This window comes from Rhinoderma darwinii, chromosome 4, assembly GCF_050947455.1.
Source record: "Rhinoderma darwinii isolate aRhiDar2 chromosome 4, aRhiDar2.hap1, whole genome shotgun sequence".
NCBI classification, from domain to species: Eukaryota; Metazoa; Chordata; class Amphibia; order Anura; family Rhinodermatidae; genus Rhinoderma; species Rhinoderma darwinii.
The window spans coordinates 116,889,965-116,912,881 of NC_134690.1; the positions used below are offsets into that span (position 1 = coordinate 116,889,965).

At 41.1% G+C, this 22,917-nt stretch overlaps 2 protein-coding genes across 2 annotated transcripts in view; one reads left to right on the forward strand and one right to left on the reverse strand.

Annotated features, from left to right (window-relative positions):
* MED12L (mediator complex subunit 12L) overlaps positions 1-22,917 on the forward strand; it is a 507,362-nt gene that overhangs the window by 135,771 nt on the left and 348,674 nt on the right. The window lies entirely within an intron of this gene.
* GPR171 (G protein-coupled receptor 171) lies at positions 2,049-5,101 on the reverse strand. The gene is made up of 2 exons (XM_075861503.1): positions 5,012-5,101; positions 2,049-3,428 (listed from the first exon to the last, which is right to left on the reverse strand). Exon 2 carries the CDS (start codon positions 3,390-3,392, stop codon positions 2,421-2,423), a length of 972 nt encoding a protein of 323 aa, XP_075717618.1. The 5' UTR covers positions 3,393-3,428; positions 5,012-5,101; the 3' UTR covers positions 2,049-2,420.

Sequence of the window (22,917 nt, forward strand, 5' to 3'; positions counted from 1 at the left end):
GTTAAACTAAACTCTCCTATCTGAGCTTCCTAGACCCTTTGATTGTTACATAGAGATGGATTGGGATCTAGGATTTAAATGCGTAAATAGTACATTTTAGGTTCGAGTCACCAATAATTTACCTCATAAAGGGGATGAGTCAGGTCTCCTATGATCGGGAAGGAGCATTCTTGTTTGGCCGATAATTGGCCCGTGTAAAAGTGTGTGATTCCCCCATTCCTCCCCCCCCCCTTCAGAGCCTGGGTGCTACATAGCCTGTGTGATCTCTCTCTCCTCATCCTGTAAGCTGCCTTGAGAGTGCTCTCCTCCTTATCTTCTTTCTGATCTGCTGTGTTCAATCTCCTTCCCCTGCCAGTAGCTATCTCTAACACTAAGGGCCCTTTTACATCGGCCAATTATCAGGCAAACGAGCGTTCATATGAATGCTCGTTCCCAATAACTGCCCTGTGTTAACAGGGCAATGATCAGCCGATGAAAGAGCAAATGCATAAACTATTATCGTTGTCGGCAGCACATCTCCCTGTGTAAACAAGGAGATGTGCTGCCGACACGATTAAAATGTATGGGGATGAGCGATCAGTTAACAAGCGCTTGTCCCCCATACTGGCTCCTTGTGAAAGGAGCAAACGAGCTTTCTCGTTGATTGGTGCTCGTTTACACGGCCCACATCGGGCCGTGTAATATCACCTGAAGGGAAGGGCAATGATTGTGTAAAAGGCCCTCTAGTCTTAGACTTTACTCTGGCAAAGCTCTATTCATCTGCATGAAAATAAGTTTTATACTGTACTTTATCAAAAAGTGTCCTTGTTGGCCATAAATAATCAGAGTTCCGCTATTATTTCTAAAATTGCACTGTAAAAATGAAGACTCCACTCTGATTGCTATGGGAAACAAAAATAATGTTATTTGGACATGCTTATGATTCTAACTATGAAGGCTAACTATGTCTTCCATCTATGTCTTTTTTGGCAGAGTCAGTTTTTGGTAATTTTAAAAATACTGGTCCCTCAGTCACAAAAATGAAAATATTTAGATGCCTACAGTAAATCTGTTCAAGAGGTTTCCATATAACTTTTAGATGCTTTCCTAGAACCAGATCAGATAACCAAATAATTTTGAAGAGTTATTCTAATAATAGTTTTTTTTATTTTCAACAGACAGTACTGTAGAAGTGTATACAAAAAGGTGTAGCCTTTACCAACCAATCAGATCGCTGCTTTTATTTTTCGGGATCAGATTTAAAAATGAAGGATGTGATCTGATATGTATGTGTGTTCTTGTATGCACTAGTTTTCATAAATGAGGCCCAATAAGTTTTTTGAACATTTGTAAATCGCTCAAGGCGCTTCTCATCCAGACTACATAAGAATTGATGTGGTTACTTGATAAAGCCATGTGACAATATAGTCCTAGTCAAGGCTAATTTCACAACACATTTGCAGCGCACTGTTGGTGTATAGGCCAGACAAATCAACATATTTGCTGATGTTATCATAGACTTTAATGGCAAAGCGTATGCCAAAAGATTGTCCTTCTGGTATACCTGCGGCTGGGATACATCGGGCTCTCACTGCCCCAACTGAGTTTTTTTAATATGAGTATAAAGATAAAACAAGTTATATTACGCTTTCTTTTAATGGCCATATGTTTGGTGCAGAACGCAGAAACACAGAACTAGTTTTAAGCTTTAGTGGGACTCCACCTTCTGCACGTGTTCATTGAGAGCTGACTGCTGGTTATGTGCATCACTATAGTTCAGTGTATCTTCCCGTACACTTGCTGGGACCTGTATGTGATGTGGCCACATGATTATGACATGCCCACAGCATTACATAGTCTATGAGAAAACCCTTATATTTTTTTTTATATAGACTGTTTACATACATTGAGAGTTTCCAGAACTTTGCAAATGACCTTGTAATTCCAGGAGGAATAACAGAGGAGCAACACACCGGTTACTATGTCATGGGGAATACACCCATAAACTGGCACAGACTAGTTAGTAGAGCTGACAGGTCCTCTTAAAGATAAGGAATAGGATAATAAAGTTTACATTTCAAAATGTTTATTGTCAAATACCAGAATACGGCTTTAATATATATTTACATATACTTTTTGTTGGTGTATTATATAGCCTGCTTCCATCAGAGTGCTTCCTATTATATCAGTCAGATGTTCTCTCTTGGAGGCATACTTTGGACTTTTCTTAGCTTGGATGTCTTCCATACTTTTATTTATCTAATCATTGAGTTCTCTTTTTCCGTGTATACAACACACTCTTTCATTTACAAACATTCATGGATTTTATTTCTTGACAGCACAACTACAACCACAAGTTTCTTTTTGTTGCCAATGTTGTTCTAGCTGTTGTTGCCATCTAAAATGATAAATCCCAATCCTTGTATATTAAAGTTAATTTTCTACACCGCTGTCTCAATAGCATTGTCACTCCCAATCACAACTCTTTCTTGTCTCTTTAAAGAGAACGTTTTGCTTATTTTAGACCTAAAATGGTTTGAAAAGTAGTAATACACAATAGGGTCAAAGCAAAGATTTGATACGGAGAGCAGTAATGTTGACTCCTTTGCATGGAAGAGCACTTGTTTCAGGCTGCAGTCTGTGATCACATCATTTTGACTCAAGGTGTATGGAATTCGGACAATGTGGTAAGGAAGGAAACATATGATGTATCCGGCTGTTACAAGAAAGATCTTTACCAAAGCTGCTTTGATGTTGTTCGCTTCTTCACAATCCCCATTGCTGTAAAGTCTCTTAATAGTAATACAATTAGAGATCAATATGATAGCTGAGCAGTTCAGAAATATAGCAATGCTGATGAAGTTGCTGAGTACATGCCAGTCTCTACCAACCTCTGTTTTAAAGTCAATACACCCAACAGTTTCCCTCTCCGGGATGTTTTTCGTAGGTATCAGCATGTTTGGTAACATTATGGAGAGTACGAGAGCCCAGACTACTGTTGACAACATTTTTGCAAATCCTCGTTTCTGTATCTGGTACAATTTCGCACTCTGTATAGTCTGGAGACAGCGGTCCATACTGACAAATCCCAGGAATATAATTGATATGTACATATTGATGTAAATTATACAAGCTGTTACCTGACAGTGGAAGACCTTCAAATTCCAAGATGCATATTCCATGTCTACAACTATCTTAAATGGTAAGGCCAGTGTTAGCAGGAAATCGGCAATCAGTAGGTTAATGAGGTACACACTCAAACATTTCTGGCTGTTGTCTTTCCAATTGAATGCCCACAATGCAAAGCAACTTCCAAAAAATCCAATCATAAATATCAGCCAATAAAAATATGTAAATGGTTTCAAGTCTTTGTTTACTTCACACGTCAAATAAGTGCTGTTAGGTGTGTCCATCCTTGTGAAGAAACCCTATTGTCAGCTCTGAAATAACTGAAGAAAAAAAAATATTCTATTTATACATAGAATTATTTTAACTTTTTTATTCCGTTTTATGTTTATATATAGAATATTATTATTTGTATTATTCACAGTTTATAAAATTTTAAAAATATTTATCAAACAAATATAATCTGTCCTACCAAGATAAGAATAAGATGTTTCTTATGAAGCAGTGGAACACCTTTATATTATCTCTAGATACATTTATATATTATTTTTATTAGATAACTATAACACACAATTCTATACCAAGCCTGTATACTTGGAGAAGCTTGTCACTTAAAGGGGCTCCTTACTTTTCAAAATATGTATATGCAATATAATGAAGCACTTAATGTGACATATTGTATGTTGAAATTCAGTCCTTGAACCTGGGACTGCAGCTAAGAGAGGGTTGGAGTAGTGATAATTTACTTACCTGTGTTCACATAGGTTTTATGTGAATGTACAATAATACGCATTCTCTGCCTGCTGCCATGGCACTTGAGATCTTTACTGAGAGACTGAATTTTAACTTTCAATATATACCCAAGGAGGGTCACACTTAATGACAGATTTTTCTTTTTCAAATATAAAACTCCTTTTACTTATATGCAATACAAACCACATAGATGGTATAGTATACAAAAACCCAGCCCCCTGTTATTATGAGGGCAGAAATAATGTAGGAATAAGTGACAATACGTGGGGTGACTTGTCCTTATTGGGTGTCTGGTAGGACTGCGCAGCAGTAGTCATCTTATACTCCGCATCTGATGCACAGCACTCTACTCCCTCCCCCCCTTTCCTTTACTGTAAACATGCAGCATTGTGGTCCTGGTGGTTTCACTATTGACGTAGTTAAAACTGAAGTTTTATTTTAAAAAAAAATTCCACTTTTGCTCTGGTGAATGTGAAAAAGTACCCAGCCTTTAGCCTTCATGTTTGACTATTAATTTCTGAAAAATTTAATTGGTTTTATTTTCATACTAATATTGAGTAATCTCTATGAGATTTTTTTTCTGCATAGACAAGATATATCCACTGGGGTGTTTATTAAAGAGCTTGTAATGCAAGTGATCAGCGGACTGATTCAGTTATATTGTGTACATCACTAAACTTTCTAAGGTCTTCTACAGTATATACATTACTTTTTATATGTGAATATCAATAAAGGTAGTTTGACTAATGTGGTTTAGGAGTTCTTTACAATATATAGTACAAACAATGCTTGAAATATTGAAATCCTACAGTTCAGTGCGGGAGATCTCAGCTCAGGAGCCATATTGACACAGAGAGCATGTTAGCAAGTTTCAAGACATTTTGAGCTGGAGCAAATAAAACCTATTTTCCAGAAAATAACCTTATACTAACTATATTAACTCATTAAGTCATTAGGTCAAAAAGTAGTAACAGTATATTGTGGACATGATCTATGAAACCTTTAAACGTGCCATATATCAGCTTTGAAGCAGTACTTTAATTATACAGTCTATATTTTGTTTAATCCGGCTGATATAAATTAATGTATAATATAGGCTTAGATATAATATAGCTTTCTCTGAAAAAGAAAAAAAAATGTAATGTTACGGTACCTGTTTCCTACGATGTCTTGTTTAGAGGTAGTGAGGTATGAAAAACATTATGAGAACATTACTGAGCGTGTAAGAGCTGTCTGTTTGTATTACAGAAGCTAAAATTGTAGAAAGGCTGAAAGCAACTTTATGACTGCAGGAGGAACTGAAATTTTTTTTGCATTAGTAGGAAACCACATAAAGAGTATTACAGCCGGAACCTAAACCTACAATCACATACTGGCAGACTATTCAATATGTTTGTATAAAAAAAAGATACCTTTATATACAGGGCCGATTCTAGCTTTTCTGCTGCCTGAGGCGAAAATGTAAATGGCGCCCCCCACATTTTTATTGACATCCCCGTGGATGTTCTACATCACTATCAGCCTCCTCCAACTCTTGCGGATGTGCTGTTGCCTTGTATTCCCATACATACAAGGGAATGTTTGGAAATATTGTCAGGTCATGTATTATCGCATGGCGGTTCAAGGGGTTAAAACTACCTGAGAGGTTCCCATTAAATATACAATAAATTGCAACAATTCTATCTGCCCTGCAACAATTGTTATTATAATATATCCTATATAATTACAACTCCAGAACCAAGCTCAATACATATATACAGTATCAGAATCAAGCTCATACATATATACAGCACCAAAACCAAGCTCAGTACATATATACAGTACCAGAACAAAGCTCAGTACATATATAAAGCACCAGAACCAAGACCAGTACATATATACAACACCAGAACCAAGCTCAGTACATACACTACCGTTCAAAAGTTTAGGGTCACTTAGAAATTTCCTTATTTTTGAAAGAAAAGCACAGTTTTTTTCATTGAAGATAACATTAAATTAATCAGAAATACACTCTATACATTGTTAATGTGCTAAATGACTATTCTAGCTGCAAACGTCTGGTTTTTAATGCAATATCTACGTAGGTGTATAGAGGCCCATTTCCAGCAACCCTCACTGCAGTGTTCTAATGGTACATTGTGTTTGCTAACTGTGTTAGAAGGCTAATGGATGATTAGAAAACACTTGAAAACCCTTGTGCAATTATGTTAGCACCGCTGTAAACAGTTTTGCTGTTTAGAGGAGCTATAAAAAGGACCTTCCTTTGAGCTAGTTGAGAATCTGGAGCATTACATTTGTGGGTTCGATTAAACTCTCCAAATGGCTAGAAAAAGAGAGCTTTCATGTGAAACTCGACAGTCTATTATTGTTCTTAGAAATTAAGGCTATTCCATGCGAGAAATTGCCAAGAAACTGAAGATTTCCTACAACGGTGTGTACTACTCCCTTCAGAGGACAGCACAAACAGGCTCTAACCAGAGTAGAAAGAAGTGGGAGGCCCCGCTGCACAACTGAGCAACAAGACAAGTACATTAGAGTCTCTAGTTTGAGAAATAGACCCCTCACAGGTCCTCAACTGGCAGCTTAATTAAATAGTACCCGCAAAACACCAGTGTTAACGTCTACAGTGAAGAGGTGACTCCGGGATGCTGGCCATCAGGGCAGAGTGGCAAAGAAAAAGGCCATATCTGAGACTGGCTAATAAAAGGAAAAGATGAATATGGGCAAAAGCACACAGACATTGGACAGAGGAAGATTGGAAAAAAGTGTTATGGACAGACGAATCAAAGTTTGAGGTGTTTGGATCACACAGAAGAACATTTGTGAGATGCAGAACAACTGAAAAGATGCTGGAAGAGTGCCTGACGCCATCTGTCAAGCATGGTGGAGGTAATGTGATGGTCTGGGGTTGCTTTGGTGCTGGTAAAGTGGGAGATTTGTACAAGGTAAAAGGGATTTTGAATAAGGAAGGCTATCACTCCATTTTGCAACGCCATGCCATACCCTGTGGACAGCACTTGATTGGAGCTAATTTCATCCTACAACAGGACAATGACCCAAAGCACACCTCCAAATTATGCAAGAACTATTTAGGGAAGAAGCAGGCAGCTGGTATTCTATCTGTAATGGAGTGGCCAGCGCAATCACCAGATCTCAACCCCATATAGCTTTTGTGGGAGCAGCTTGACCGTATGGTACGCAAGAAGTGCCCATCAAGCCAATCCAACTTGTGGGAAGGGCTTCTGGAAGCATGGGGTGAAATTTCTCCCGATTACCTCAGCAAATTAACAGCTAGAATGCCAAAGTGGAAAACACTAAATTGTCTGGGTGACCCCAAACTTTTGAACGGTAGTGTATATACAATGCCAGAACCAAGCTACACACACACACACACACACACACACACACACACACACACACACACACACACACACACACACACACACACACACACACACACAGTACTGGAACCAAGTTCAGCACATATATATAGCACCACAACCAAGCTCAATATATGTATATGTGTGTGTATATATATATATATATATATATATATGCACACAGTACCAGAACAAAGCTCAGTACATAAATACAACACCAGAACAAGGCTCAGTACATATATAAAGCACCAGAACCAAGCTCAGTACATATATACAACACCAGAACCAAGCTCAGTACATATATAAAGCACCATAACCAAGCGAAGTACATATATACAATGCCAGAACCAAGCTCAGTACATATATATACACACACAGTACCAAAACCAAGCTCACTACATAAATAGAACACCAGAACCAAGCTCAGTACATATATACAACACCAGAACAAAGCTCAGAACAGATATACAATGCCAGAACCAAGCTCAGTACTATATATATAGCACCAGAACCAAGCTCAAGACATATATACAACACCAGACCCAAACTCAGTACATATATACAGCACCAGAACAAAGTTAAAAAAATAAAAAATAATATATATATATATATATATATATATATATATATATATATACACAGTACCAGAACCAAGCTCAGTACATAAATACAACAATAGAACAGATCTCAGTTCATAAGTACAGCACAAGCTCAGAGCAAAGCTCAGTACATATATACAACACCAGAACCAAGCTCGGTACATATATAAAGCACCAGAACCAAGCTCAGTACAATATAAAGCACCAGAACCAAGTTCAATACATATATACAACACCAGAACCAAGCTCAGTACATATATACAACACCAAAACCAAGCTCAGTGCTTATATACAACAATAGAACAGAGCTCAGTTCATAAATACAGCACAAGTACAAAGCTCAGTACATAAATACAACACCAAAACCAGGCTCAGTACATATATAAAGCACCAGAACCAAGCTCAGTACATATATACAACACCAGAACCAAGCTCAGTACATATATATATATATATATATATATATATATATTTTGTGACAACCTGGGGACCATTTAGCTCACAGGATCGCCATCTTATGGGTAAGATGGTTGGCACACAAGAATTTTCACTCCAACTCATCGCATAAGCGTTTAAACCAGCCACAGCTAGCTTTATTATTTTCACATATGAAAGACTGTTTTACGCAGCAGTTCAAAACAAACCCTAGGCCGTCCTGAATCTAACTAACACATTCATTGTCCCTCACTACGAGACACTGAGCCTTGTGCCCAGTACTTAAAAACATAGGTAGTATACCTTACACGGTGGTGACTCTCACAGGCTAGCATGCCTGTCTTCCCCAGACTGAGAGCCCTGTGTAAACAGCACACACCTGAATTAAAGAGCCATCTCAGGTGAAGTCTAACTAGGCTCATCAGACAGCCCAAGACATGGACAGTCTGTATGGAATGGAAGCCGCCCTTCTCCTTCACACTCCAGCAAACAGGCCCTATTCCGGGTTTTACACCCAAGCAACAGCAGAGAAAACCCTCCCTGCTGTACATGTTCCCTGGTTGCTTAAAACCAGACAGTTTCTACACTGTCTAGTAGCTGTACTGCTACAATATATACACAGTACCAGAACCAAGCTCAGTGCATAAATACAACAATAGAACAGAGCTCAGTTCATAAATACAGCACAAAGCTCAGTACATAAATACAGCACCAGAACAAAGCTTACTACATAAATACAACACCAGAACAAAGCTCAGTACATATATAAAATACCAGAACCAAGCTCCGTACATATATACAGCACCAGAACAAAGCTCAGTACATATATACAGCACCAGAACAAAGCTCAGTACATGAATACACAGAACCAAGCTCAGTACATATATAAATGACCAGAACCGAGCTCAGTACATATATACAATGCCAGAACCAAGCTCAGTGTATATATATATATATATATATATATATATATATATACAGTACGAGAACCAAGCTCAGTACATATATATATATATATATATATTTAGCACCAGAACCAAGCTCAAGATATATATACAACACCAGACCCAAGCTCAGTACATATATATAGCACCAGAACAAAGCTCACTATATATATATATACATATATTGTGAGACAGTGACAGGTAAAGTCATTGAGGGAAGGCACATTTCCCCTAGAATCCTGTCATATGTATCCTAGACTCCAGGGAACGAGTATTTTTTGCAATAGAAAGCTCTAGCTTTCCAATCTCGGCTTAAGGAAAAGCCGGAAAAAGGGCCTGGAGTTGGATTGGGGAAGAGCAGGGCGGGTTCCCCAATCCCTAGTCCATCTCTGTTTGTAGGACAAGGCAGCTGCTCAATTAGCTGCACCTGCAGCCTGTGTATAAAAAGGTGCAGACACAGTGTGTGTCAGTCTCACCCCTGACTCAGACCGGAGACTACTAAGTCTGGAGTAGCCTGTATTCTATGTGAGTAAAAGACCTGTGTTACTTTGTGTCCAGTGCCTGGTAGGAAGGCACTTGCTATAGTTAGATAAAATCTTGTTTAGTTAGTGCTCATCCGAGCAGGATTTATTTTGTATTTTGCCTTGTTGTACAAGAGGCTGTTTCTTTGACAAGAATAAAACACAGGCAAAGCCCTGTTATGAACTTTAATGCACGGTGTCCCTGTCTCTGGCTACTAAGAAACCGCTGTACCAACCTCTCCTGATGCTAAACCCTCACATATGGTGGCCGATGCGGGCACGGTCTTAAAGAGACATACACCTATTTAAAAGGACTTTTGCTGCTCCAAGCGGAAAATCGTTGCTAGGGGCAACAACACTTTTTTTCTCCCCGAGAGTGCTTGGAAGCGTATGTCTTGGGTGAAGGCGGCAACAGGGCTAGAAAAAGAGACTGTTAAAATGGATGAAATACTTAAACAGCTGATTCAGGCTAATATCAACCAGGGGAAGATAAGCACAGCTCTGCAAGAAGCCAGCGCGACTCAGCGAATGGTGAATGAGGAAGCCATGCGTGCACAGGCTGAAACCAATATTCTGCTGGGTGAAGCCCACAGACTGGCCTTAAAAGAACAGCAGCAAATTAATCGCCATTTGCAAGACCAAATTCAGGCCTCAGTGGAGAGGTCAGCGGGGCCTCATGGTTTGCGCCAAACCACTCGTGCAGCGGTACAGACATCTCTGCAGAAGATGTCACACACCGACGACGTTGAGGACTATCTCATGGTGTTTGAGCGAGTGGCAGAACGAGAGAAGTTATCTTCAGATCAGTGGGCAGCAGTGGTGGCACCTTTCCTAACCGGAGAGCCGCAAAAGGCGTACTTTGATCTCAATGAGCAGGATGCCAAGGATTACTCCAAGCTGAAGGGTGAGATCCTTGCCCGTCTGGGTGTTAATATGAATGTGCGTGCTCGACGGGTGCACAACTGGACTTTTGTGGAACACCTACCTGCCCGATCACAAATGTATGATCTTGTCCATCTTGCAAGGAAATGGCTACAGCCAGAGGAATCAACCCCTGCGCAGATCATGGAGAGAGTGGTGCTTGACAAATACATCCGCTCCTTACCACTGAAGGTTCAGCGTTGGGTCGGTCAAGGAGATCCTACAGATGCGGAGCAGCTGGTGAACCTGATTGAAAGGTACAGAGCTACTCAGGATCTACTCCAAGAAGTACCACCTGGATGTTCTAACCCCAGGAACAGCAAAACGTGCGGAGCACCCGGTAAGACTGTTCCATTTACTAGAGGGGTGAGGAATGTCTTTAAGGGAGGTGGCTCAGAAGGGGAGCAGACGGAGGGAAGAAATCCCAGAGAGACACTGAAGGCCAGACCAGGGTCTCAAGTTGGGGACCGGGGCCGCATACAGTGCTGGCGGTGTTATGGACCTGGGCATATTGCTGCCAATTGTCCCCTGACTACTGAGCCAATGGAGTGTGATGCAGCAAGGCGAATATCCTTGTTTGCACGTCCTGTTTGTTCTGCTGAGACGGTTTATGAGACTGAACAACAAATGTGTGTCGTAAAAGTGGAAGGGTGTACTGTGAGTGCCTTGCTGGAATCTGGGAGTCTGGTTACCCTGGTGCATGCCAGCCTGATAGACCCTGGAACATTCAGAGGACATAGTATAGGGGTCCTGTGCATTCATGGGGACACTAAAGAATACCCCACCGCTTTGGTCACTCTAGAGACTTCCTGTGGAACCGCTCGCCATGAAGTGGGTGTGGTCAAGTCCCTGATGCACAGTGTGATCCTGGGGGGGGGAGAGACTTCGCAGTGTTCTGGGACTTGTGGAGGAAGAAAGATGTAACCTCCACTGAAAAGTCAGCCCAGTGCTCTATGAACCCAAAGCCTTCTCCTCTACACCAATACTTAAGCCATGCATTTAACTCCCTGAGCTCCCGTTGTCTTTCCTGTGATGCACATGGCACAATCAGTATTCCTGAGAATACAACCTTTGGAAGTCCTGCCCTTCAGCTTGTAGCCTAGTTCTTTAAAAGTATTCTTAAAGCTCTTCCACCTACCATTTATTCTGTTGTTGGTTCCCACATGGATCACAACAGCTGGATCATCACATGCCCCTCCCAGTAATTTATCCACCCGTTCCACCACATGCCGAACCCTGGCACCAGGGAGACAGCAAACCATTCGGTTGATGCGGTCTTGGCGACAAATTATTCTAACCGTTTTCCTGATTATAGAAGCCCCTACAACTACCAATTGTCTTGCCTTACCTGCATTACCATCCCGCCGACTACTAGCTCGGCTGTTCTCCTGGCTGTCAGGGAGATCAGTATCCACTAGGGCTGCCATTTCTGAGACCGACACCCTCACAACATCACTCAACTTGGCAATTTTGCTTGGAATATCAGAAACAGGATTGGCCTTCCATTTCTTGGACCCCTTTCTACTGTGACGGGGAAAGACAGTTAAGTATACAACACATGAAAAGATGTTAAATTAAAAGACCATACAAATCATCATGAGAATTGGAATAGAGAATGGAGTGGAAGAGCTCCAGTCATACTGAAGCATGAATTTAATTGAAGTCTACCACTTGAGTTCAATGTAGAAAATTCCAGAATAGAGACCAAGGTGCCCACGCCGTCTTCATTGCCTAGGATCGATTACTCTCATCCACAATCATACATTCCAGCCTAATAATGTGGTTAAGGGTCTTAGACCATTGAGCCTTTGAAGGAGGCTCCTGTGACTTCCACAGTCAGGGATAGGCAATCTAGCCACCATCACAAAGTGGCAGAAGACACACCCTTTAGCTCTTTTAATTCAACCGGGCAAAAGAAGGGCAAGACCTGGGGAGACCTGAACCTTGGCCGGAAATATACTATTATATAGATCAAATGTGAAAAAACTAAATTATTTAAATCCAGTGGCAGCCCCACTAGACATGCTCCATAGTACCTACTGCAGAATGACATCTTCAGCAAATAGAAGAAAGAAAAAAAAAACCTGTCCTATACCTCCATGATAAGATCCTATGAATTGTCTCTTGAAGTCTTCAGGATGTTGCATGTATTTACTCTCCCTCATTGGCTGAATACTGAGAGGGGGATCAGTTTTGGCAGTCTAATCAGTCTAATATTCCATATAGTAAAACTGTGCAGCTATTTCTTACTAAATAATTATTAGATCCACTATACCCACATTGTAATTCTATTGCTTTTGCTGTAAATAGTGTCATTGACCCACTTTGCAAATAAGTGGCCACATTCATTTTTTAGTCAAAAAAAAACTTTTTAATTATGCTCGCAAAGCATAAAATCGTTAAAGAGGCTTTGTCACCACATTATAAGTGCCCTATCTTCTACATAATGTGATCGGCGCTGTAATGTAGATTACAGCAGTGTTTTTTATTTAGAAAAGCGATCAATTTTGATGGAGTTATGACCTATTTTAGATTTATGCTAATGACTTTCTTAATGCCCAACTGGGCGTTTTTTAGCTTTTGACCAAGTGGGCATTGTAAAGAGAAGTGTATGACGCTGACCAATCAGCGTCATATACTTCTCTCCATCCATCACGCTTGCTGTCAATAACTCCCATACAAACGTTACCGAAGTGTCGGGAGCGTGAATAGACATCGCGTCCTGGCTGGATGTGATGTCTATTCACTCTCAAGACACTTCAGTAACGTTAATCTGTGAGTAAGTGACAGCACATCATGATCTAGCAAGATCACTATGTGCTGAATACATGAATAGAGAGAAGTGTATGACGCTGATTGGTTAAAAAACGCCCAGTTGGGCATTAAGAAAGTCATTAGCATAAATCTAAAATAGGTAATAATTCTGTCAAAATAGATCGTTTTTCTAAATAAAAAACACTGCTTTAATCTACATTACAGCGCCGATCATATTATGTAGAAGATAGGACACTTATAATGTAGTGACAGAGCCTCTTTAAGATCTCATCAAGATAAAAACACGCTGTACGTCCCAGAAGAAGCCAGAACAGTGAAACCCAGGGTCAGGCAGGAGACTTGGTGTGCCGCGTGTTTTTATCTTGATGACCTATTTTAATGCTTTGCTGTATAATTCCAGAGCATTTTTAGAATAAAATCCCACAGTGCTGCACTATGTCACATTTATTTTAAAGGGTGACAGATCAGTTCATCTGAGTCCCAGTATCCTGTGAAGGATAGATGCTGAGTAGAATTATAGGCCCAGCAGAACTGCTTACAACATATCGGGAACATTTTCTACCTATCACATTGTGTTGGGGAAATGTATAACCTGTTCTTGGACTGTAGCCGATGACCGCCAGAGCGGTAATAACTGTACAACTGCCTGTTTGAAAACCAGTGCAATAAATTTTGGGAAGGCTGTCTGCAAGGTATTATGGGGAAGCCCGTCCAAGGTCATTTGATAATTTTTCTAATCTGTAAAATTATGGCGGCTCTTTTCATTGTTTCGTGTTCCGCTAACCCCAAAAGTTTTGGATTTTACCGAATCTGAAATTTTGGGGAAATTTGGACCAAATTAGATTTGTGTAGAAGCGATTTGCTCATCTCTACTGTTAACAGTTTCTGCATGTACTACACAGCAAGTGCTGATAAGGGATAAAAAATGCTGCAGGCTGGGTAAGGCTACCATCTGTGCCATACAGATGGGGAAAGAGGTGATTTTCTAAGTGGTGGAGAGATGATACCTGGAGTGGGAGGTGATATCTGGGAATTATAACTGGGGAGGGGGGGAGAGATGATACATGGAGTGGGAGATGTCACCTGGGGAGGAAGTGATACCTCGTGGGATTATACGTGGGGATAGATTATACCTGGGTGGGGAAGATATGATTTCTATCTGGTAGGGTATGACTCCTGGGGCGGATGATACCTGGGGAGGGCATGATACTTGGGGTGGGGTTGTACCTGGAGAAAGAGGTAAAACCTCTGGAGAAAATGATACCGGGGAAGGGGGGGGCTTATTCCTGGGGAGGGGATTTATATTTGTGGGAGGAGAAAGAAATGATACCTAAGGGAAAGATGATACCTGGAAGAGATGTGATACCTTGGGGGAGGTTATGATACCTGGGGAAAGGTAGAGAAGATACCTGGGGATAATCACTGCTGCCTTCGATTTATTTATTCTTAGACCTTATGGTGCTGCAGGTAGACGCCAAAATAATCCTGCACAGGGCACTATCTTACCTAAGGACATCCCTGCTCCCATAGATCTTAATATTTTTTTTTTTTAATGAGTTAATCAGGAGGGGACTTCACTGATCCTACAATTCTGCAACACCCCCATGTGTTATATGGGGGATTCAAATGGTTAATTGTTTTTAATGCACTTTCCTAATAAACTTAGGCTATCGGAAACACAACAGAGTTGTTGTAAAAGATTTGCCTGACATAGGTTCTGTGTCGACGCCCGTGGTTAATCAGCCTGCATCTGTTCCTAGGTCTGCTAGAGTGACTCGATCTGCTACCACTCAGGCTGGTAGGCTGAGGAGTGGGAGAACCTATCACAGTCTGGCCAGATGGTTCTAGCTCCCGCCCTTGGTCTATGTGTACCTTCATTTGCTGCTTGCCCTTTGCCTATGATTCTCTTGTTTTCTGGCTCTGTTGTTCCTGCTATTTACTATTGACCTCTGCTTCATATTGATCCTGGCTTGATTGACTACTATTCTGCAGCTCTGATTTTGCTACCACGTACACTGCTGGTTTGACTCGGCTCGTTCACTACTCTTGTTGCTCACAGTGTTGCCGTGGGCAGCTGCCCCACTTCCCTTGCTTCTGTTTACCCTTGTCTTGTGTTGTCTGTCGTGCACTTATCGAGCGCAGGGACCGTCGCCCAGTTGTACGCCGTCGCCTAGGACGGACCGTGCAAGTAGGCAGGGACTGAGTTGTGGGTAGATTAGGGCTCACCTGTCCGTCTTCCCACCCGGTCATTACAGTTGTCTTTGGTCTTTTACGTTTCACTTTCCCATTTTCTAGTGTGAGATAATTACATCGAATATACGAGGGCAATTGGCTTATCCCCTGACAGTAATAGCAGAGCGACTTATAGGGTTGCATTGTATAATATCTCGGTTGTAGTGTGGTAGAGCCTCACCCAAAAGACTGCTGTGTATTTCACAATATCAGTGTAGACTTCACTCAAAAATGTGTTTGTAAGACTTTACAAGGGTATTCCCATCTCGAACATTTATGGCATATCCACAGGATATGCCATAAATGTCTAATAGATGAAAGTACCCCCTCAGGGACCCTCATGTTTTTCTAGAACAGGACCCCCTGAATCCTGTCCCACTTTCTGTCGCTGGGCTCCAGCCACTGACTTATGTGATAACTGGGTTTTCCCAAAACAGCCAAATGCGTTTTGCCACACTTTTACCAGAACTCCCATAGAAGTGAATGGAAGATACGAAAACAGTTTATCCCAACTAGCTACACTATTTCTGGAACTCGGAAGCTAGGGAAACAGCACCAGAAGCTAGGACGGCGTCGGGGATCCGTTAAAGAGATAGGTGGGTGCTCCGAGAGTACCTCTTTAAGTAATGACTAAGTTTTCATATATCATAACTCAACCCACTGAATATACAATATATTGCCATGTACACTGTTCAGCCACAACATTAAAACCACTGACAGGTGAAGTACATAACATTGATTATCTAGTTACAATGGCGCCTGTCAAGAGGTGGGATATATTAGGTTGCAAGTGAACAGTCAGTTCTCCAATTTAATGGCTTGGAAGCAAGACAAATGGAGAAGCATAAGTATCTGAGCGCCTTTGACAAGGGACAAATTGTGAGGGTTAGAAGACTGGGCCAGAGCATCTCCAAAACGATAGATCTTGTGGGATATTCCGGGGTTAGTACCTACCAAAAGTGGTCCAAGGAAGGACAACTGGTGAACTGGCCACAGGGTCATGTGCGCCCAAGGCTTATTGATGAGCCTGGGGAGCGAAGGCTAGCCCATCTGGTTTTATGCCATAGAGGAGCTGCTGTAGTACAAATTGCTGAAAATGTTCATGCTGGCTTTGATAGAAAGGTGTTGTTACACACAGTGCATTGCAGCTTGCTGCATTTGGGAATGTGCCGCTGTATACCGGTCACAGTGCCCATTCTGACCTCTGTCCTTCACCAAAAGCACCTACAATGGGCACATGAACATTAGAACTAGACCATAAAGCAATTGAAGAAGGTGGCCTTGACTGATGAATCATGTTTTCTTTTACATCATCTGGAGACTTGAGGAAAAGATGTCACCAGGATGCACTATGGGAAGAAAGCAAGACGGTGGAGGCAATCTGATGTTCTGGGCAATGTTCTGCTGGTAAACCTTTGGTCCGGGCATTCATGTGGATGTTATTTTGACATGTACCACCTACCTAAACATTGTCGCACACCAAGTACACCTCTTCATGACAATGATATTCCATAATGGCAATGGCCTCTTTCAACAGGATAATGTGCTCTGCCATGCTGCAAAAATTGTTCAAAAATGGTTTAGGGGACATGGCAATGAATTTATGGTGTTGGTACGGCCTCCGGACCAATGGGGCATCTGTGCTAAAAAAACAAGTCTTATCCATGGCGGCCTATTTTGCAGCTTACAGGATTTAAAGAATCTGTTGCTAACATCTTAGTGTCAGATATCACAGGACACCTTCAGAAGTCTTGTGGAGTCTTCAATGGGTCAGAGCTGTTTTGTGGCACCATGGAGACAATATTAGGCAGGTAGTTTTAATGTTATGGCTGAACAGTGTGTTTACAGAATGCTGCAGAGCTGAACACCGAGCTGGCATGCGGTTTTACTGCAAATCGTTCATCTTAAATGGCTGTCAATGCGTTTTTTTTTGCAGGTTAAACTGTGGCCGCTACATGTGTTTCTACTCTTATAGAATAACCAAAAGCAGGTGCTTTTATTCCAGACTGTAATTTACCACTCATTTGGCATATCTGCAACTGTATGCTGGTTAACTGGTTAATCAGTGGGGAAAATCTGTAAAAATACCGATATTCATTTTTAAGGGTGCATTAAAACAGCAATAATTTCAGTCCATGAATTTTTTTGACAAAATTGAGCTGGATACATTCTAAGAAAAGTAGAAACGATAGCAAAGAATTGTAATGTAAGAGCTTTGAACAGAGACAGTATACATATTTTATTACCAGCAATTATGCAATATAGATGTATTCAGTGTCTTCTATGCTCAAGGAACTTCGTATTAGATATTACTACGTTGTAATGCTGTTCTCATTACAAATTGTATTGCTATTACATGTTACACCCTGTCCAACGTTTTTGGACAATTGTTCTTATATTTGTTCACTCTAAAAATGTAATAAAAACCTGTGAAATACACAGTATACATATGTCATTTTTTTGGAGTTTTCTTTAGCTGTCATGGTTCTAGGTACTTTTTTAAAAAAAGACCACAAGTTCCTAGAAATAATTTTCACAGAAACTCTGTAAATGTTTTTGAATGCCATCTGGTGGAGTATTTTATGTATTGCTGTATAACGTGTGTGCAAATACGTGCCTCCCAACTGTCCCGGATCCAGCAGGATAGTCCCAAATTCCGGGCAGTGTCCTGCTGTCCCGGGCAGCTGGCAGCATGACCCGTTTTCAACTGTATATGCGTCCTCATGAAGCAGATACACTTGAATCCAATGGTGGAGAGGGAGTCGTCGGCTCCGTGCTCCACCTTTCATTATGTAATGCCAGCCGTGAGCGGCTTGGTGCAGAGAGGCGTGATTCAGTGATGTCATCGAGCCTATCTGCGCCAAGCCACACAGTGCCTAGACTGGAGGAGACCTGCTGAGATTTGAAGTAAAAAAATAAAATATACAATGAAAACTGGATTGCAATCATACCAGACATACATTTAAATGCTAAAAGGTAAGATTATAGTCTAATTCTCGGTCAACTCTGCAAAATAATGAATTATGGTATATTTTAGAAATCTCTGTTGAAGGGAACCTGTCAGGTTATTTATGCAGCTCTATCTGAGAGCAGCTTAATGTATAATAGAGGGAGAGAAGCTGAGCTCTGTGATATATAGGTTTATACAGTGGCGGATTAAATAGACCATAAGCCCTGGGCTGTTCCACAAACTTGGGCCCCCCTTCCCCACTGCTGCTCTGCCGTGTTTATAGTGAACACCACCTCTTTGTGCGAAAATTGACAAATGGGTGTTATGATTCCTCTTCTCAAAGGGCTGTGTCCCTACATACTGACAGTCTCCAACCATCGCTGACAGTATAACACTGTGTAGGGGCACATCCTCCTGACAATGGGAATGGTAACACGCATTTGTCTATTAGTCCTGGGTACGCAAAGACTTTATGTGGAATACAAGGATTTCCTACAACAGACATGTCAGGAGAGAGCACAGATCCTCTATAGATCCAGTGACTCACAAGTGACGTTTTCCCTGATGGGAGTCGTTCTCTTTTCTTCTCCATCTGACACAGACCAGTATGGCAACTTCTCCTGAAACATCTTTGCTCCTCGTTTCTGCAGCCATTTCCAGCCTCTATAGAAAACAAAAATTCAGACACCAAGGCCCAGGACCATACATTAAAGGGGTTGTCTGAACACAGACCAGTTTTTCATACTGATGACCTATTGATGTGCGTGGACAACCCCTTTTACTCAGACTAATAAATTAGAATGCATACAGACCCAAGACCTTCTAAACTATTGTTGTCCCCAGACCAGACCCCCTATGCAAATACAGACCCCAGAACAAGCACCCTAAACAAATACAGACCCCAGAACAAGCACCCTAAATACAGACCTCAGACCAGACCCCTAAATACAGACCCCAGACCTGACCCCCTAAACTAATACAGACCCCTGACTGGACCCCTAAATACAGACCCCATAAACTAATACACACACCAGACCTCCTAAATACAGACCCCAGACCAGACCCACTAAATATACAGACCCCAGACCAGACCCCTAAATATATAGACCTCAGACCTCCTAAATACAGACCCCAGACCAGACCCCTAAATACAGACCACAGACCAGACCCCCTAAATTTAGACCCCAGACCCCTTAAACTAATACAGAACCCCAAACCCCCTAAATACAGACCCCTTAGACTAACAGATCCCAGACCAGACCCTCTAATTACAGACACCAGACCCCTTAAACTAATACAGACTCCAGACCTCCTAAATACAGCGGCAAAATCGCATTGTACTTCGGGCCCCCGGGCGGCCCCCTAAGAGCCTCGGGCCCCCGGGCAGCCGCCAAAAACGCCCAATGATGATCCGCCATTGGGTTTACATGATTTGAAGCACGATATCTAAGTAAAAAGTAGAGAAAATCCTGACAGGACTCCTAGAATTGACAGTGAGAGTACGTTCACACGCTGTGTTTTCAGGTGTAATTCGGGGGGGGGGGCGTAAAGGCCCCGAAATACGCCTGGAAAAATGCTAGCTAAACACCTCCAAACATCTGCCCTTTGAATTCAATGAGAAAAAACGGCGTTTCGTTCAGATGGGGTGTTTTTTTTTACGCCACTGTTTTAAAAATCGGCCGTAAAAAAACACTGCGTAAAAAGAAGGAGCATGTCACTACTTGAGACGTTTTTGGAGCTGTTTTTCATTGTGTCAATGGAAAAACAGCTCCAAAAATGTTTAGAAAAAACGCCTCAAAAAATTGTTTTCAGCTTAAAAAACGGCTGAAAACCAGAGGCTGTTTTCTCTGAAAACAGCTCCATCATTTTCAGCCGTTTTTGACTCAGAGTGTGAACATACCCTTAGAGTGATTGACAGCTTTCCCTGTATCAGTGTGTGTATAAAGAAGCCTGTCAATCGGCCTGTGTTGGCGGGGTAAGCTGGACTCTCACTGTTTCTCCTAGGAGTCCTGTCAGGATTTTTTCTCAGAAATCTGATCTTAAATCACAGAAACCTATAAATCCCAGAGCTCCGCTTCCCTCCCTCTCTCATATGCTACTCGCAAGTGCCACTCTCTGCTCTGAGTGACGGCTCTAGGTCTTCTGATTGGATGATTGAGCTGTCACTCCGGTTAGAGGGAAGGGACTGGCAGGATGCAGTGCAGAGAGTCCAGAGCATTCAACATGAAGAAGCCACTTCACTGCACTTCACTGACAACATAGTTATCTTTACACTACACTCTCCACCCTGTATATAGCGCTGTCAGCCATTTTGAGGCCTCAAAACAGCTGACAGGTTCCCTTTAGGCCAGACATTAAAATAAATAGATGAAAATCGCACAGCTGTAAATACTAGAACAGTTCTAGTACAATTGAGGGACACTACCAAGAGAACTGTGACAAACTCCCATTGCTGAGATGGGACAGACTATCCATACAACTGTTGCTTGGTTGCTTTACCAGTCACCACTTGATGGAGTGACAAACAGAAAGCAAATGCTGAAAAATATCTTATGTCATATTAGCTACAATTTTCCTGTGGGAGACTCAGAAATCCAGAGAAAGAAGGTTCTATGATCTCATAAGATGAAACGCAGGTTTATTGATCAATTGTCAGCAATAGAACCTCTGTATTTTGTGTAAGCAAACATCACACATTATCATAAAGACGCCATACCCACCTCATATTAGCATGGCAGCATCACCACTTTTCCTGAAAGTGTCCTGGAGGTATTGCGAAGTAAAAGGGTAAATTACTGTAAGTGCAGCAAATATATTTTCCAGCAAGATAATGATCCAAAAATATAACTAAACCTACCACACAACCGGACCCTGTACAGAATCACACGGAGTCCCTACAGCTCCATATTAAATACCTAAATACACCGTGTGTGCCACCTTGTGGTGTCTCGGTATATTACCACCGTATTCTACCCTGGAATCAATGCTTCTTGGGGAAAACACCTGTGTAATACACCATACTGGTGTAAAACTTGTTTTTTCACATGAACCCAACCAAGGACAACATCTGCATAGAGTTTGTACTGTATGTTCTCCCAGTATGGGATTGTATGTTCTCTCCTCTGGGTACTCAGGTTTCCTCCCAGACTCCAAAAATATACAGATAGGGAATTTAGATTGTGAGCCCCAATAGGGACAGTCAGTGATAACAAGTATCGTACAGCGCTGCAGAATATTTTGGCGCTATATAAGCAACAGAAGTAAATAATAAGACCATCAATTTAGAATTTTAAGTTTATACAGAAACATTTTTACATCATATTACATTCTAAGATTTATACATCTGTATATAAACATTACCATACAACATCCATAAATATGTTGTCAAAATAATAATGATTATAAGCTCATTTTTTAGAAAAAGTCTGTTAATAATCATCTTTGCATTTAATAATTTAGCATGACTCAGTCTATACAATATAAAATACACTTTATACATTCAGCATTTCACCTGAAATAAAAAACGTGTAACACATTAAAGGTAGAAGACGAAATATGGTTCATATACAATAATTTTTTTTAAAAACGCTAAAGCTACGAATGGACAGTGATATATAAGCATAAGACTCAAATTCCATACTTAAAGTCCACATAAAAAGTTTAAAAATGTTCTAAATATTTATCTTTACCAATCTTGTATTAGTTAATATGTTTTCTTCTCCATTCATGTCTAAAGTCAAATCCAGAATTCTATTGTTTTCTGCAGAGAGCAGTGCATTGTGGGAGCTCAGATGACATTTACAAATGTACGCTTTGTTTTCACTTGCGTTAAGGGGTCTGTCTGATTTTTCTTGTGTCTTTTCAGTTTTTTTGACTGCAGGAATAGCGCAGTCTGCAGTAAAAAATAAGGAAGCTCAACCGACCCTAATATAGTCAAGGGGATCCGTCAGGATTCACCAATATCCGTTTGCAAACAGATCCAGCATAGCTGTCATGGCTCCGTTATAAATGGAAGAGCTGACGCTAGTTTGAACAGAACATTAGAGCTTAATGACTAGTTTACAAGCCTCTGCTCACATGCAAAGTGGAGAATTCTGAAAGCTATGCATATGAATGGAGAATAAGATGTTAGACACCTCTAAGGGTATGTTCACACAGGACTCTGAAAATTACTTATCAGTTCTGAAGGGCTTTGGGAACTTTACAGAGACCTCAGTTTTCATGACAGGGGGCAGTTTCAAACCATTGTCATACATATATACATTCCACATAAAAAGTTGGGTAAGTCTTTAATTATTTCAA

Bases quoted from the DNA above. Each gene is read 5' to 3' on its own strand.
- GPR171 (XM_075861503.1), bottom strand. From the start codon at position 3,392: ATGGACACACCTAACAGCACTTATTTGACGTGTGAAGTAAACAAAGAC.